The sequence below is a fragment of the Alexandromys fortis genome, unplaced genomic scaffold (genome assembly GCF_014885135.2).
Source record: "Alexandromys fortis isolate MF-2015 unplaced genomic scaffold, M_Fortis_MF-2015_v1.1 scaffold_215, whole genome shotgun sequence".
Lineage (NCBI taxonomy): Eukaryota > Metazoa > Chordata > Mammalia > Rodentia > Cricetidae > Alexandromys > Alexandromys fortis.
Genome location: NW_026068086.1, coordinates 582,702 through 600,356, shown reverse-complemented (window position 1 = coordinate 600,356; position 17,655 = coordinate 582,702). Strand labels below are relative to the sequence as shown.

The following is a 17,655-nucleotide window of genomic DNA, read 5'->3' as shown; positions in this document are numbered from 1 at the left end:
GTAGCAGAGTTGGTCTGGGATCCAGATCTCCTCTTTCTGGCTTACAGTTCACCATCCTGATTGCGTGACCAGAATCCAGAACAGTAACTGAGATTTATTGGCTGTCCTGGTTGCGCAACGCCTGCTTTGCTTTCTGTTTTACAGTCTACGGCTGCTTTGGAGATACTAGGGGATGCTTCTGCTTCACTGCCTGTGCTTTGATGCTCCAGTGCAGATAGCCTGGTGGTGGGGAAAGCCTCCTGACCAGAAACCGGATGACTGAAACTTTACATCTGCCACTTATGTAGAGAAAGTTCAAAATACTCTTGTTTCTCTTTGAACATTTCTTACTTGGTCATCTCCCTTGGCCGAGGACATGTCCTTATAAGTTGTTCATATTTTTTTTTATTTTTTTCCATAAATATGCTTCATGTGTCTATTATGAACCCAGCCCAGCAGTAGCAAGAAGATTCTAATTGCATTATGTTAAAAGCTCAGCCATCCTTGATTCATCCCCTGCGGGATATTTGTTCCCATTTTAATTCCCCTCGTCTTAATGACCCCAGGTCACAGTCCTTACTTCCTGAAACAAATTCTTGGGACACTCAGCTGGAGTTTGTTCTCTCCTATGAGTCTACTTTCGGTTTTTGTTTGCTTGGCCCACTGGCCATGTCTGCTTCCCTGAGCAGAGTGTGAGCTCCTTTAGTGCCAGAAGCTGGCCCCGCTGCCTTTGTGATCTCCCTAGATTTGCAGGTACACAGGCCAGGCTTATGAGAAAGTCACTGAGACTGTCTTATGAGTCCTCCCGGACTAGTTTTAAAGGCAGACGGTTTCGACTTATAATCAAACTCTGCCATCTAACTCTTGTGCTACTTGAGGAGGGCACATTTTTATTACTTACTCAATAAATATTTAGTCTTTATCTTTGTGAATAAAAACATAAAAATATGTACACACTGAATGCCTGACCCTACTAAATTAGGTTCTTTGTGTGTGTACATGTGGTTTTTCGAGACAGGGTTTCTCTGTGCAGCCCTGGCTGTCCTGTAACTCACTCCGTAGACCACGCTGGCCTCGAACTCACAGAGCTCTGCCTCCTTCTGCCTCCTGAGTGCTGGAGTTAAAGGTTTTGCATCACTACCGCTGGACTAATTCGGTTCTTAATATCTGTCTGTAGCTCTTTCATAACTGAATTGCAGAACGTCTCCCAAGCTGTTGTGGAAATTAGCGCAAATTGGTGCACACAGAGCACTTTGCTGAGCACATGGCTCATAGTAAATGTTCGAGAAATATGAACCACAATGAATTCTTTTATTAATAAAGCACCCAGTAATTTTGACTGTTGGGAGACCAAAAGAACCCAGTGTAGGCCAGTGATAGTTCGTGCTCTCAGACTCTCACAGGGTTGTCCCCAGAAGCCCAAGCTGCGGGGTTTCGTTTCCTTAATTGTTCAATTCTTCTATAATCACGAGAAGTTCAGGGAAAAAGGAGGGTGCTCGGTTACTACAGAATAAACCTTAGTCCTTTCAATTGACTTTTGAGCCTCAAAACTTTATAATTAAAATAATAGACCAGTGACTTAAAAATGAAGGACAGAGAACCTTTGTATACTGAATATGTCATTCTGTCTATCAGCTCTAACTATTCATGCATGCCTGGATGTGTGTGTGTGTGTGTGTGTGTGTGTGTGTGTGTGCATGAATGTTGTGTGTGTGATAAGTTTGCAGTATCCCTTGTGCCTGGTCTCCCCATAACTGTGACTAAGTACTTCCTGATGTGGTGTCAACAGAAAGCCCATTCTCCCCTCTTTTACCAGATGTTGACTACAGTTTAATTTGAGGAAGTCAGATGCTAAAACATGCTGAAATAGCAGGGTGATGATCTTGAAATACCCTCGTATTGCCGAAATCCTGGGAAATGAAAAGTGTTCCTGCAGGGAGAGAAGGATGGAAGACTGAAGGATGGTATTCCCCCCCAAGTCACTGGAGCAGAAATCTTCTTTGCACCCCTCCATGCCTCTTAGGACAGAAACAACCCTAAAAATCCAAATCTTTATGTTGATTTACCTCAGTGGCTACTCTGCTATATTTAAAATATGAATTGTCTTAAATAGTTATGGACTTAGGGCCCAGTGGGTCAGAGTGCTTGCTGTATGAGTTTGAGGACCTGAGTTCAGACCTCCAGCACCACTACAAGGAGGCTTGGTGGTTCGTGCCTGTGCCCCTAGCACTGTGGCTAGCAGAGACCAGAGGATCCCTGAGGCATGTTGGTTGTCAGCGGAGCACCCAGGTTCAGGAAGAGACCCCGCTGCAAGAGAATATCCAGAGAATGATATAGCGAGGCACCCAGTGTGCACCTCTGATTTGCGAGTGGGTACATGGGTGTGCACACCCTCACACGTTTAAACATACAGACACGGAGATTTATTTTTTAAAAATAAAAGACTATTTTCTAGATCTGCAGAAAGCTTGGAAAGATAGCAGTATTCTCATATGCTGCTGTATTTGTTGTCTCCTGTTCTCGGTATCTTGTGTATGTGATACATTTGTTACCACTAAAGGGCAGACAGTGAGACCTTCTTATAAGATGCCCCTGCGGTTTATTAGAATTCCACCAGGTTTTCCTTGATGTCATTTTGTTTGATCCAGGATCCCATTAAGGGTCCGTGTCATGCCCCTCTCACCTTGTCTTGACGCTGTCACTCAGACGCCACTTGTTTTTAATTACCTTGATGATTTTGAGGTGCGGTGGCCAGACATTTCCATCCCGTCCCTCAGCTTGGCCTTGTCTGGTGGTCTCTCATATTGTCACCAGACTGTGGGTGTTGACGATCCAGTTTCATCACATCAATGAAGGATCCTACTGTCAACAACATCTATGACAGACAACGTTGACCTTGGTTACCTTGGGTGAGGCGGTTGTCAGCCTCCTTTATTATAAAGTTACTCATCCTCCACTCCACACTTCAACTTTTTAGAAGGACCTGCACTGCTGTAGTGTTTAAGCCGCATCCCGATCGATAAGCTCCTGTTAATTATCAGAACTCATTTGTACAGATTTCTTTGTCACAAATTTACTTATTTAGTGTTTATTTATATAAATATGGACCCATAGATATTTATTTTATTCTTTGGGTTACAAGTTAGTATTGCATTAAATTTTTTTTTACCCAAATCATTCCACCATTTGCCTTTGAGAATTCTTCGGGTTACCCCCTGTGTCCCTCTGACATCCACTGTTCAGTTTAGAGTTTGTCCTTAATTTCTAGTGCTAGAAGATGCTGAGGATTGTCTATGTTCCAAACCCTAGAACTAACCACTTCTGTTAGGAATACACTTTCTGGTGTTCCCTTTATTGAAGAGCACTATTAGAAACCAAGAAAGAATGCAGGGAAATGCCTGGCAGTTTGTATGTCCATGCGGGTCATCTTTCTACTGTCTTCCTATCTTGCAAAACCTGAGTTTACAGAGTTATCTCCAGCTGTCATTGGTGTTGTGTGGAGCATTCTGGATTCCCACTTCTCTGTAACTTCCACCATCAGTCATTCATTTGCCTACCTGTGTAGCATCTCAGGCTACAAATACAGGGGTTTCTAACCTGTGCCCAGATGGGGTGACATGTAGTTGATTCCATTTTTCCTTCTTCATCTTACTTCCAAAGAAGGGAAGATATTTGGGTCCAACATAACTGTGGTTAACAAGGTCAAGGATGCCCACTGGCTACCTATACATTGTCATCGGTGATTGATGTGGGATTCCCCTCTCTATGCTGTGAATACCATTGGTTAATAAAGAAACTGTCTTAGGCATGTGATAGGGTAGAGTAAAGCTAGGCGGAGAAAAATAAACTGAATGCTGGAAGAAAAGAGGCAGAGTCAAGGAGAATCCACTGAGCTGCCACCAAAGACAGACATGCTGAAACCTTGCTGGTAGGTCATGAGCCTCTTGGTAAAATATAAAATAATGGAGATGGGTTAATTCTAGATGTAAGCGCTAGCTAGCAATATGCTTAAGTAGTTGGCCAAGCCCTGTAATTAATACAGTTTCTGTGTGGTTATTTCGGGGCTGAGCTGCCTGGAGCAAACAAACTACCTCTTCCTACAACAAGCGATGGCTTGTAATGCTGCTTGTCTGTGACCTTTTTGTCTACTTTGTTCTAAATGTCTGCCCTCATGCATAAGAGGACATACACAAAGCCGTGGCTTCAGTTGAATGGAGGGGCTTGAGTTGAATCTTCCTAACGCACTATGCTCATATTTCCTTACTGAATGTTCTATGGCCTTAAAGGTTAGTGGTAGAACTGTAATGAAAACAAAAAAAATGGTAGAAATCTACAATAATAACTTTGATATAATCATAATGATTGAACAATCATACATGTGTATACAAAGGGAAAGATGGCTCAGAAACCGTATTTTAAGGAAATAAAAGTTGGTTTGCTTGTATTGTTTTGCTTTTTAGCTTCCTCAAAGCAAGGGTTTTGCACAATGTGTTTACCACACATGATCTCTGTCTGGTTTTGTTATTATTGGACTTTGGAAATGCATTCAATTTCACCTGCAAGTATTTAAAGGTATTTAAAGAAAGTTGAGACCGTCGTTCTAAACTAGTTTTTCACAGGGTGGCTGCCAACTTGTTCAACACCAGGAGGTCTTTCATGGGGCTCTCTTCTAAGTGACCTTTCGGCCACTAGATTTATGAATGGAATACTGTGCCTCCTTTCCCAGTGACTGAAGTGATTGTACGTGCAGGAAAATAGGTGTCTTACATATCATAAAACATGAAATGTTGTTTTTCAAAACCTATAAACTCTCCTATTAACGAGTTGACCTTTTCTAAGAAGCCTTGTCTGTTCTTAGCTCTCAGAGGAAAGAGCACCAAAGTTCATAATTTTAATGTACTAGTAATCTAACTTCATTTATTTTTTTGACCCTTATGGTTACTTTGTACTGAGATTACTTGGGTTCCTGTTTAAATTAAAATAAAATCTGCATGTACGCCTTGAAGTCTTACCAGTTGGCAACATGAAGAAGCTTATTTCACTAGGAAAATACATAGAGCTATACTGTGTAAAATTTCCATATTCAGGAAGCCCAGGACTGCATTTCAGAATGCGCCGTACTTAAAAATGTAGGTGTCTAGTATGAACCCAAAGGTAATGATGAGAAAGAAAGTGGATCACTGTTGCATATGAGAGTGTGGCCCCATAATCCCAGCACTTGGGAGGCAAGGCTGACCTACATAGGAACATACATTTCATAACAAGAGAGAAAGAAAGGAAAACAACAGGAAAGTAGATGAAAAATTAACATTGAAAACAAAAAAAGAAACCTTTTTTTCTTTTCTGTTGGGCTTAGATAGAAGGATTTACAGAAAATGTCAAGGGGTTTTTGGTGGTAAGTTTGCTCAAAAGAAAAAAAATCAAAGAAATATCAGTGGTCTACTAATTTCCAGGTATCTGAAGAAGTTAATTCTGCCTATACCTCTCCAAAGCCAGTGATAGTACTCCCTGCATCATGGTTTGAGAGAATTACAGTGGCACTTGGCCAACTGTGCCATCAGACAGTCTCTAACAGCAAGGGTGGTTTTTAGTAAGAGTCTACCAGTTCTAAAGCCACAAGGAGATTCATTCAACCAGGCCAATGCAGAAGCACACATATGCACACATACCCCGATTCTGCAGGCACTGAATCCGCCTTTGGTACTTTAGATAGGATAGTACTGACGGCACAATAAAAAAAAGACCACACCATTCTGTGTGCGGTTACTAATTTAACTCTGAGTCATTTTTCACTCATCAACTGTCTCCCTCGCCCAGTGACCACTGTGTTATTAAGGAAATTGCTGCATTTTTTAAAACTTTGTTTATTTTTATTTACAAGCACAAACAGCTTAAAGCGTCACTGGCTCATGTAGAAATCACAATTTTCGCGGTGTGTCAAAGAACCAGGTGTGTGGTCTGGGTGATGACGTTCCATTTCCAGTGCAACAAAGTAAGAACTAGATGTTGACCTGTAGTCATAGAGACGAATTTCAGATGTAAACGTCGCTTCCTCTGTTTGCAGTCCTTTTATAGTTTACCATATTCAGCTATTCAAGAATTAACCTTTCCGGGGGGATCTCATTGTAAAGTCTCATGAAGAAGAGAAACCACACCCTTGCTTCCTCCTTGGGTTTGCCCTATAGTTCACAGTAAGCAGGTGAATGGGAGTAGAAGTGAGGTTTTCATTTCTCTCCTGGGCTTTCCCTTTAACTCAGTGTCCAGACTGCCGTTCCCATGGCCCTTTCTGTTGTGTTGGGGCTGAAAGTGGGATGAGGGCCACTTGCACAAGCATACAGCCTGTGCCCTGCCTAGCTGGCACCTGTGAGCACATGGAAGAAGAGTTGAAATTACCTACCATATGCATTTGGAAGGAATTCACTCGGTACATAAATGTTGGTAACTATTGGTTGATGTTTTTCACTCAGTGTGAAATTTTCTTGGCTCTTGATATGTCAGGGGATTTAAAAAGAAAAAAAAAACCCAAACTGGAACTTTTTATGTATTATGTCATGAGACTCCACGTCTAATTTAAACCTTCGACTTCCACTGACTTCACCTAACACTGCCAGCTTGCTACTCTTGCCCAGAGGTGAAAATCCAGGTTCTCTACTTACGTTCTTGTTGACACCCTACGTATGAAGGTCCTCATTAAAATTGGGCAGAGCTAAAATTCCCAGAGGATGGGGGGTTGATAAAGACCCAGTTGCTGGATGGGGTAAACGTCTAGGCTTCACACATAGTCCCCCCTGACACTATGGGGGATGCTTGTTACCCCCACATAGGCAGAAGGTGTTCCTGCTTTGTCTTCTGTTAGCATGACTCTGGCAGCGGCATCAGGATCCTCTCTGAAGGCTCATGAGAGTGAAAGTCTCGTTCCTGCATTCAGCTTTTGCTGGCAGGTATGATCACAGTTTCCTCTGTAGTGCTTGGCCAGAGCAGAATAGTTGTGGTCTAAACTCTTCTGTCTCTTCAGGTTGTCTTTTTTCCGTCTGATGGCTGGAAAGAGGAGCTTTTGTTTGAGGCTCTTTTGGCCTATGCCCACTAGTCTTTCTGTTTTCTTTTCTTTTCTTTTTTTTTTTTTTTTTTATAGCTATAAGAGTGAGAGATGTGGAAAAAATAGAACCAATGGGTCCTTACATCATGTTGTTTATTGGTTTATTGGAATCTGAGATCTTGGGGTGGTCTGCTTTCTCTCTATTTCATGGTCATCTGTTTTCACAAATCTGTAGCATGCAGGGCTGTTGCTGTTTTCCAAGCTGTACTTAACAAGAGGAATAGGAGTAAAAATATCTTCCCTGAAGTAGCAGTGCCTGCTGTTTGATTTTTGTTATTCGTTGTCCCTCTCCCAGATATTTTTATTAGAAACTTTTCAAAAACATATGTGGGATAAAAGCATTTCCTCATCCCTTGTGTATTTACCCCGGAGTTTCAACAACTGCGCATTTTGCTATGTTGGGTGTTTATCCAACTACTCGTCCCATCCATCTGTTCATTTATTCTTCGCGGATATCAGCACAATTCACCTATAATCACTTCAGCACATATATCAATTAGACTTCACTCTATGCATTTTCTAAGATTAATTTTACATAAAGGGAAAAGCACAAGAGTAAAGATATGTAAGAATGCAAGTGATGTTGGGGTAAATTCTGTCTCCCCTAGCTCTCCAGCCACTCAGTTTATCCCTACCCATTTCCTTTCTTCTTTTTTTATTTTGCCTATTGTTGAATTTATAAAACTAGAACTATACAGTGCATTCTCTCTTCTGTGTGGCCTTTTCATCTTGGTATTTTCGCAATCCACTCATGTTGTTTGTATGAATGGATTTATGCAATGGTTTTAGCAGGAGTAATGGAAGAAGAGTAGGTCTACCCTATCTCCTGCTGAGGGGAAGTCTTCGCCATACATCTTCTCTTTGTATTTGCTTTCCCCCTTCATATTTATTATGAAAATTTTCAAAACTTCCGAGAAGAGGAAAGACTTGAACCTGCATGTATCTGCCACCTAGATTCAACACTTAACATTTTGTTGCATTTAACAATTATGTATTTGTCCAAAAACCTATTTTATAAAGCAAATGAGTGCTGTTTTAGTAAATTTAGTAATACCATAGTTTGTCATTGGGCTGCTTCTAGGATTTGTCATTGGGGTGATGTAAGTCATCATTAACTCCTGTTTAGAACATAGAGTGTAAGGCAACTTTAGAATGTGCTTTTCTCCTGAATGAGAAAATCCTCCTGAGTGAGAAAATCCTAAAAGCCTATGTGGGTAATATGCTGTTGCATGCCATCCTCATCTTTCCCACATATTTCTTCTCGGTAGCAATAACTGTCAGCTTATTCGAGGCTGAAAACCTTGTTGTGGCATAAGCCCATGATAGTGTTAGCATTATAAAAGTCGAGTTTAGATTCTTGGCACCGAGCTTCCTTTTGTGAAGGAGAAACCATGGTTCTCACAGCACCATAACTGTGAATTCCTTGTTGAGAGTGCCAAAATAGCCTTGGAGGAGCATCCTACTTCGGGGATACTGAGAGTCCTGGATTCCTGCACAAAATATTGATGTGTTGCTGCAGATGGGCTCTGCTGTGGTTCACGGGGTTTTATTTGTCTGGCTCTAGCTGTTGTGTAAGTCTTGCACTCCTTTTCTGTTTCCCCAAAATGATTACCTACGGGAACTGTAATTTATGATTGATTGAGTCCCTGATTGATATCAAGGGAATCCTACCAGCTGCAGAATGGGACAAAACAGACTTTATGTGCAAATCCAAAGAGAACAGGCAAGGTTGCTGTTAATAGTCCAAGAAAAGACAAATAGTGTTGTTTCAAGCATTCACTGAAGCTTTTCTCTAACTTGATTTTTCTTTGTACAGTTGATGGACTAGACAAGGCCTCCATAGCAAACTCGGATGGCCCCCCAGGAGGTTCCCAGACGCCTCCCTTCAAGAGAAAGGGGAAACTCTCGACCATTGGGAAAATCTTCAAGCCTTGGAAATGGAGGAAAAAGAAGACCAGTGACAAATTTAGAGAAACCTCAGCAGGTACGATTGCTACCCCAGTTGCAAGATGGATAAGCAGTTAACATTTTCAGCCAGTTAACCGTGATGTTTTATTGGGTTGTTTTTTTTCTGAAAGAATAGGAATTTATATTTGAGATGAAATTATTTCACTTGAAAAAAAATTTCAACAGTTCTGGCTGTCCCAGATTTGCTCTGACTTTGGCTTTCTAATGGAATTGTACATTAGAATGCATTTTGTAAGCTCATAAATACTACACGTGACAGAACAGAGGGAGAGTAAGGGTTGGCGGTGGAGATGGCATCGGTCAGTGTCATGGCATCAAGCACCCGGTTTTGGTTTTGGTTTTTATACATACAAAGTCATATGCTATCTACTGCTACTAATAGAGAAATATTTGTTGATTAAAACTTTACATTTCTCTGGGAAGTATATACCTTTAATCCCAGCATTCAGGAGGCAGAGGCGGGCAGATCTCTGTGAGTTCAAGGCCAGTCTGGTCTACAGAGCAAGTCAGGACTGGCTCCATCGCTACTAGAAAATCCTGTCTTGAAAAACAAAACAAAAAACAACAACAACAACAACAACAAAACTTTTATTTTTCTTTGAGCAGGCTCTTGTTCAGGCTGTCCTTGAACTCCCAATCCTCCTGACTTCACCTCTTAAGTGTTAAGATTATAGATGTGTAGCGCCACACCTGGCTCAGAAATTCTTTTTTAAAAAATATCTTCTTCATTGTGGTTTTCTCAGAAACAGGATTTAAGTGGCTGGATGAAAGGAAGGGCTAATGTAGTTGTTTAACTTTAAATTTCCATTATATTATTTTTAATATGTTTAATTTTAAATTCCCATCACATTAGAACAAACCAATAGTCTCTGCCTTAGAAAAGATGATGGGAAATTATTTTGTCATTTACTTTAGGGATTTATTGGACATCTAGAATTCCATTGGGGTGGGTGTGTACAAACCCATCAGAGGGTGAGGTGGGAAAACTCTGAGTCTGGGTTGTATAACAAGACCCTATACCAAAGGAAAAGAATGGATGAAAAACAGACCCTCTATGAGAAAAAATAAATAAATCAAAAGAATGTCATTGCTTGGTGTTAGCATTCAGATCTGTACGGGACTGCCCTTGGGTCCTGACAGGATACATCCTCAGCTGCAGCCACTGAGAGCATTACCTCCTGCGCACATTTGCCACATTCCCCTTTAAAAAGTGACTTGCCTGCCTTCAGTCTCTCCCCCTCTCTCTCTTCCTCTTACTCCTCTCCCTCTCTCTTTCTCTTCCCTCCTCTCTCCTCTCTCTCCTATTCTCTCTTTCTTCTCTCTCTCCCTCTCTTTCTCTCCTGCCACTCTTGTTCCCAGGGACCAGTCTCTGCCCCCTTCTCTGCCCCTTCTCTCTCCTCTTCCAATAAACTTCCTGTGTGAACATATTGTATGACATTCCCCCTTCATGCGATTTTTTAAATAAATGAAAACACTTGGTACCTTGCACATGGATTTTTGGGGGAAATTGGTTTTGATTCTAAGCTTAATTTAAGCAAATGCTGGTGTCCATAGAATTTTGTTTAAGGCCAAGAGGCATTTATCTCTTGATATAAAGTTCACTTTCTGTATGCTTACTATCTAAAACAATTCCTTTAAATTCCCCACGTGTGCAGGATCATAGGGCAGATCTTATTGGTCTATGTAAAACTACCTTTATGTCTTTGAGCTGTGAAACAGAAAAGAAAATATTAGACACCCACAAGTGTGTGCAACAGGGAAACCCAGGATCCCTAGAGACAATTGTCTCTGCTTCATGCTCAGGTAGAAAATTTAAGTGTTTGCTGTCTAATAAACAATAATGATGCCTGAGAATTATTCCAGAATTGTCTTGAAGAAGGGAAGTTGTAAAAGCATGGCGGGGGGGCGGGGGAGGGATTGTCAGGAGTTGACATTTGTAGACAGTATGTTCCAGAGTTTATTAATTTTTGTTTCTACTGGTTGGTATTTGGAAATATCCACAGTGAAAACAAGTGGGGAAATGATAGAGCCCTGACTGGCAGAAAATGGATGCTGAGATGTCTTCTGTGTCTAGGGGCTTCCTGGACTGCAAACCAGTGGGAGATGGTGGGCAGTATGCTGAGAGAGGATCACTAAGTGATTTCTTTTCCTACCAAACACTAGATGCCCCTGATCAAGCTGGTCAGTCTCCGGGCCTCATTTGTTTTGTTAAAATCAGGGAATTAGATGAGCTCTAGTCCAAGGTTCTTTTCTTCCAGATGCTCTTGGTGGACTTCAGGGAGACTCTTGACTTTCTAGTTTCTGGCTAGGCATCTTGTTATCCCTGCTTCTTGGGAGTAGACTGAACCACATTGCCCTTCTGAAGTACCCCCTTTCACGTTTTCCCAAGCCTTGCTAGCATCTGGCTCTGCGTGTTACCATGGTTACTCAAGATGGGAGTAATTCTCTGGACTATAATATTAAGATGTTGAGAGAAGACAGGCTTCAGTTATCTCTGCTGCCCTTTATGTAGGGCTGAAGCAGCTAATGTCTCTCCTTGGAGAGAACATCTACAGAGAATCTCTTCTTCCTCTTTTCTCATTATTTATCGGAATTACAAATTAGTTTTCACCATACTTGTATGTTTATTTTAAGACTTTCATTTCTGTTGAGGCCTGAAGAAAGTATCCATGAAGCTTAAACAAAAACACCAAAAGGGCTGAAAATATAACTGGGTGGTGGAGTACTTAGCTGGCCTCATGGAGGCTATAAGCTCAGCTCTTAGCACTAAAAACGGGGGAGGGGCTTTTTGTTTTCACGTTAAAGAAAGATGTAGTAGAAAAATGGAAATAACCGAGGAAATGGTTATCTTTTTTTAAAAAGCTATTTCAAATAACGAAACCAGGCTGATTGAACATGATCTAGGCCACAGGAAGTCTTGGCAAGATCTCTCACAGTATCTGGGACTAGGAAAGAAGGTGAATTTCTTCAGAGAAAACTAACTCTGCAGTATGATTCCCTTCCAGTTCTAGCCTGGCATTTGCTGTGTTCCAAGGTCATGGACAGTGTGTGCCTCCTTTCCCATACCGGGGAGTTATTTAGTTAGCAGCCGACAGGCTGTAAGATGAACTTCTAATTGCTATTTCCATTGCATGTGGTAGCAGGTACCCCCAACCTTGGTCTGCTTTAGTGGCCCTTGAATCAGCGATGCTTCAGGATATCCTCAAAAGCTCCAAGAAACATCCTAGCTACGAGGCCAACTGAGTTTGTACACAGACTTCCAGTTCTTTGCTGTTGTTCCCAAGTAGAAATTTACCCATAGCTCTGACTCGTTCCCCAGGCCAGGAGATCACCCCGCTTTTCCATCCATAGTCGTGTGTATTTTCATGGCACGGCCCATTCTGAGAATGTGTCATTAGGCTGAGAGTGTGTGTGTGCATGTCATGGCAGAGGTGTCCCATCTTTCTCCCTGCCAACCCCCCTGAACACCATCCCTACATCCATACCGTTTCTACTGTGTTTCATCTTGTAAATGAGGCCTTCCTCCATCTCGCCTAAGCTAAAAATGTCTCCCTTCCCTCCCTTTAGAATTCAGAATATCATTTATGTATTTTTTCTTTTCTAGCTATTTCCCCATATTTTGTTTTAAGGTGAGGGCTATAAGTATGGCCTCTGCATCTTTGTTTTCTTTGTGGGTTTGTTTCAGCACCAGAGATTCAAACCAGGCCCTCCCAGGTGCTAGACAATCACTCTACCACTTAGTGACATCCCTAGCCCTTGGCTGCAGAGGCATTTTGTGTCTCCCCAAAGCTAGACGTAAAGGCTGGCCTGCCTTTCTAAGCACAGTTATTCCCCCTGATTGCTGCATCATCTGTTGCCATCCAAACCAAATGTTTTGAAAACAGCCTGCACCTGCTGCTTCCATTTTTCTCCCCACGCTCAGCATTCATCTGGAGAGAAGGCACTACTCAGCGCCACAAGGAGACCAGGGAAACGAGGGGAGGGGACGTGTAAAAGCATTGTGCACGTGTGTGTGGCAGCCTGGGCGCTAGAAGAAGACCCCATCTCGAAAGACACACACACACACACACAGAGCAAACAAGCAAAATAATCAGGGGAGATTTTTCTTTCTTAACTTTTACCCTTAGTTAAAAGTAGACTGTGCTCCTTGATGAAGAAAATCAAGGCTTAATCTCCCCCTGTGTGCTGTTGAGTAATGGCAAAGGCACGCCTGTTGAGATTTTTAGATAGTGTCACTGTATGCTGCAGCCTTCTAGGAATCAGACTAACTCAGAGAGAGCCATCTGGCAAAAACTTGTAAGTCGCTGAAAATGCTCTACAGTACCCAACAATAATAATCGCTTTTATTGAATGTTGTTACGTATCACACTCCGGCCCAAAGGACTCCATTCAGATTGGCTCGCTGAGTCATGCAAGTGACCTTATGAAGTTCAAGTGATATGTTACCCAATTCTACCAGCAAGGAAGTCTTGGCCCAGGACAGTCAGCCCCGTGGAAATAGAAATCTGGAAGCAAAAAGGCCTTGCAGCCCAGCATTGTCAATAGCTTCATTACTTTGTATCCCTGTAAGGTAGCTTCCTGCACAGTTCCGTAAGGATCGGGCCTGGAGAGGTGTCACTAACACACGGGTTTGCCTCTTTGGTTAGCTTTTCCTGTAAGACGGATTTGGTCCAAGTAAATTACTTTGGTTCTGCTTGGCCGGCCTGATTTCAGCAGTGCATGTTCAGAGGCATGGTTGGCAAGGATCAAAATTATGTTTGGTCCTAGGAAAGCATAATATTCTCTGTAACCATGGAAGCATAACATTGCTGCCTGGGATTATTTTCCATATCTGCAGGAGAGGATGAACGCGAAAGAATTTCTCATAGATGGTGCTTGTTAAGGCCTGCTCTGGCTGTATAAACACCTGGAAGCCTTTGGATTCGGACCCCGCTTATTCCACTAAGAAAGTAGCTGTGCCGCCGTGTAGCCCTCATCTCCACACCATTTTAAAAGAGCGAGACAGACTCTGCCCTGCTCCCCAATTAACTGTGGCTGAGCAGAGTTATAGAAACAAGCAGCAAACACGCAGCAACCAGGTCCACAGATCACTGCTTAGGCCGCGCTCGTTGTCCTTGCAAAGAAGGGTCACTGAACGTCTCCAGCCATGGCATGCCTGCCTCTGGGAAGGACCACGGTGGCACTGTCACAGACTCTGGTCCATCGAGGCTCCATTCCCTTCTTTTCAATTACCGTCTCGTAGGAGGTGGAAAGTAAACTCTAATAAGTATGTAGACTATCGGAAAGTAAATAGAGAAAAATACAACCAAGAGCTGAAAGAGGAGCCAGGCAGTGGTGGTGCACGCCTTTTAATCCTAGCTCTCAGGACGCAGAGGCAGGAGGATCTCTGTGAGTTCGAGGCCAGACTGGTCTACAAAAGCTAGTTCCAGGACAGTTAGGGCTACACAGAGAAACCCTGTCTCTGGGGATAAAGAAAAGAATTGGAAGCGGAATATGAGAGGAAAGTCATTAAAATGGAGTGGCCAAGGAGACGTCACTGGCAAGAAAAAGGCCCTTGGGAAATCCTGTTGAGGAATCACGGGAGTTTTAGGGATCACACATACACCCTTCCATCACCAATGGTGTTACCACGCGATTCTCATTCTCTATACATCACCATCTCCAACAATTTCACAACATAATGCTTGACACTCGTGCAGCTCCTGGCTGTTACTCATCCGCTACCAGCCTGTGCCTAGGAGATGGATATGGGTTAGGGATAGCCGGGCCTGATGACTCTGGGGTGACCGTCTCCTCTCCATCAGTGTCAGTCACCTGTTGCACGTGTCGCAGGAACCTGTCTGTGGGGTCTCCTCTTCAGTGTGGCCTCTTTCTCTTGTCAACTTGGTGACTGTAGTTTGATGGACACTTTCATCTGTGAACCCTTCTCTTCATCATGCCTCGTTTACATAATTTTTCTACTCCTAGATGTCTTTCATTTTTCCCCAATTCATAACAAAGGCTTTTCCAACTTCGCTCACTTTCCCTATTCGTGAGAAGACTACTTATAATGGTAGATTGAATCGTGGGTTGTGGGGAGATGTAGCAGTCATAGCCGAAAGAAGGCTTCAGTGATCTCCACACTGGGGATAGTTTGGGCCGTACCTCTTGGAAGCATTCCCTGTGAATCACCCTTAGACAAGGGGTCTTTCCTTTCTCTGAGCACTGATCTGTGCCAGCCTCGTCAAACCCTTATTCTAGGAAACACATAATATCTTGCTTTGTTCAGAATGTTTTTTTTTTCTGCTCTGCCTCTCGGCTGCTGGTACAGGTCAATAGACCTTGAATCCACAGGAAAATATATGTATTCCCTGTGGCCGTGACAGTCTGCCCCTCTGAGATCTGTAGCATGGGTTTGGGAGCACCAATGCACAAAGGTTCCTGACAATACTCATCGTCAGTCACTGAGTAGGTAACCAAGGCCTTTTCAAACAGGTCATTCATTGTAGTACTTTTCTTTTGATGTGTGTGTGTGTGTCTGTGTGTGTGTGTTGCAATTTTAAGAATTTCAATATGTGAATAGTTTTGTTCAACCACTTCCAAAATTAGGATACATCACTGCCAGCTCACTGCTCCACAACCCAAATCTTCCTCTTGCTGGCTCTTATAAGTGTGACTCTCCCACTAGACCTTGGCTATGGCAGGTCAGTTCTTTATTGTTCTTCAGTCTAGTTTTAAAAAGAACAGCACTAAAGCATTCTTCACAAAACTTGAAAAAAAAATAAAATTCACACAGAAGCACAAAAGGCCCTAAATAATGAAAACAGTCCTTAACAGAAATAACAGTGCTAGAAATGTCACAGTACTTGATCTGAAATGGCAATGGAGGGGGCAGAAGAGGGGACTCAGAAGTAAGAGCATATGCTGCTCCCGCAGCTTGCAGAGGATTGCAGTTCGATTTCCAGCACCCACATCAAGTGGCTGGCAACCACCTCTAATTCCTGTATCAAAGGATTCAGTGCTCTTATCTGGCTTCTGCAGGCACATGCACATACCTAAGTGCATGCGCACACACACCTGCACATAATTTTAAAAATATTTCCAATTATATATGGCAAGTCAACAGCCAACATCAAACTAAATGGAGAGAAACGCCCAGTGATTCCATTGAAATCAGGAACAAGACAAGGTTGTCCACTCTCTCCTTATCTATTCAATATAGTTCTTGAGGTCCTAGCTAGAGCAATAAGACACCAAAAGGAGATCAAGGAGATACAAATCAGAAAAAAAAGAAGTCAAACTCTCACTGTTTGCTGATGATATGATAGTTTACATAAGCAATCCCAAAAATTCTATCAAAGAACTTCTAAGACTCATAAACACTTTCAGTAATATAGCAGGATACAAGATTAAATTAAAAACATCAGTAGCCCTCCTTACACAGATGATAAAAGGGCTGGGGAAAAAATCAGAGAAACAATACCCTTCACAATAGCCACAAATAGCATAAAATATCTCAGAGTAACTCTAACCAAACAAGTGGAAGACTTATATGACAATAACTTTAAATCTTTGAAGAAAGAAATTGAAGAAGACGCCAGAAAATGGAAAGATCTCCCATGTTCTTGGGCAGGCAGAATTAACACTGGAAAAATGGCAATCTTACCAAAAGCAATCTACAGATTCAATGCAATTCCCAGCAAAATCCCAGCAAAATTCTTCACAGACCTCAAAAGAACAGTATTCAACTTCATATGGAAAAGCAAAAAACCCAGGATAGCCAAAACAATTCTGTACAATAAAACAACTTCTGGAGGCATCACAAATCCTGACTTCAAACTCTACTACAGAGCTACAGTATGGAAAACAGTCTGGTATTGGCATAAGGACAGACAGGAGGACCAATGGAACCGAATAAAAGACCTGGATATTAATCCACACTTCTTCGAACACCTGATTTTTGACAAAGAAGAAAAAAAATCAAATGGAAAAAAGCATATTTAGCAAATGGTGCTGGCATAAACTGGATGTCAACATGTAGAGGAATGAAAATAGACCTATATCTATCACCATGCACAAAATTCAAGTCCAAATGAATCAAAGACCTCAACATAAACCCAGCCACACTGAATCTCACAGAAGAGAAAGTGGAAAGTACACTTGAATGCATTGACACAGGAGACCACTTCCTAAATATAACCCCAGCAAAACAGTTAATAAGGGGGGTTAATAAAACCCCAGAAACAATTAATAAATGGGACCTCCTGAAATTTAAAAGCTTCTGTAAAGCAAAGGACACAGTCAACAAGACAAAATGACAGCCTACAGAATGAGAAAAGATCTTCACTTACCCCACATCAAGGTCTGATTTACAAAATATACAAAGAACAGAGAACTCTCAACAGAGGAAAGACAATGAAATGTTCAACATCCTTAGTCATCAGAGAAATGCAAACCAAAACAACTCTGAGATTCTATCTTACATGTGTAAGAATGGCCAAGATCAAAAACACTGATGACAACTTATGCTGGAGGGGTTGTGGTGAAAAGGGAACACTTCTGCATTGCTGGTGGGAATGCAAGCTAGTATAGCCCCTTTGGATGTCAGAGGGGCAATTTCTCAGAAAATTAGG

The 17,655-nt window shown here is 42.1% G+C and overlaps 1 protein-coding gene across 4 annotated transcripts in view; it reads left to right on the top strand.

Annotated features, from left to right (window-relative positions):
- Window positions 1-17,655, top strand: part of Phactr2 (phosphatase and actin regulator 2) — a 275,578-nt gene that overhangs the window by 174,899 nt on the left and 83,024 nt on the right. For all 4 annotated transcript variants that reach the window (XM_050122219.1, XM_050122217.1, XM_050122216.1 and 1 more), the window contains exon 2: window positions 8,892-9,059. In XM_050122219.1, coding sequence (XP_049978176.1) covers window positions 8,892-9,059 — 168 coding nt within the window. The remainder of the gene's footprint in view (window positions 1-8,891; window positions 9,060-17,655) is intronic.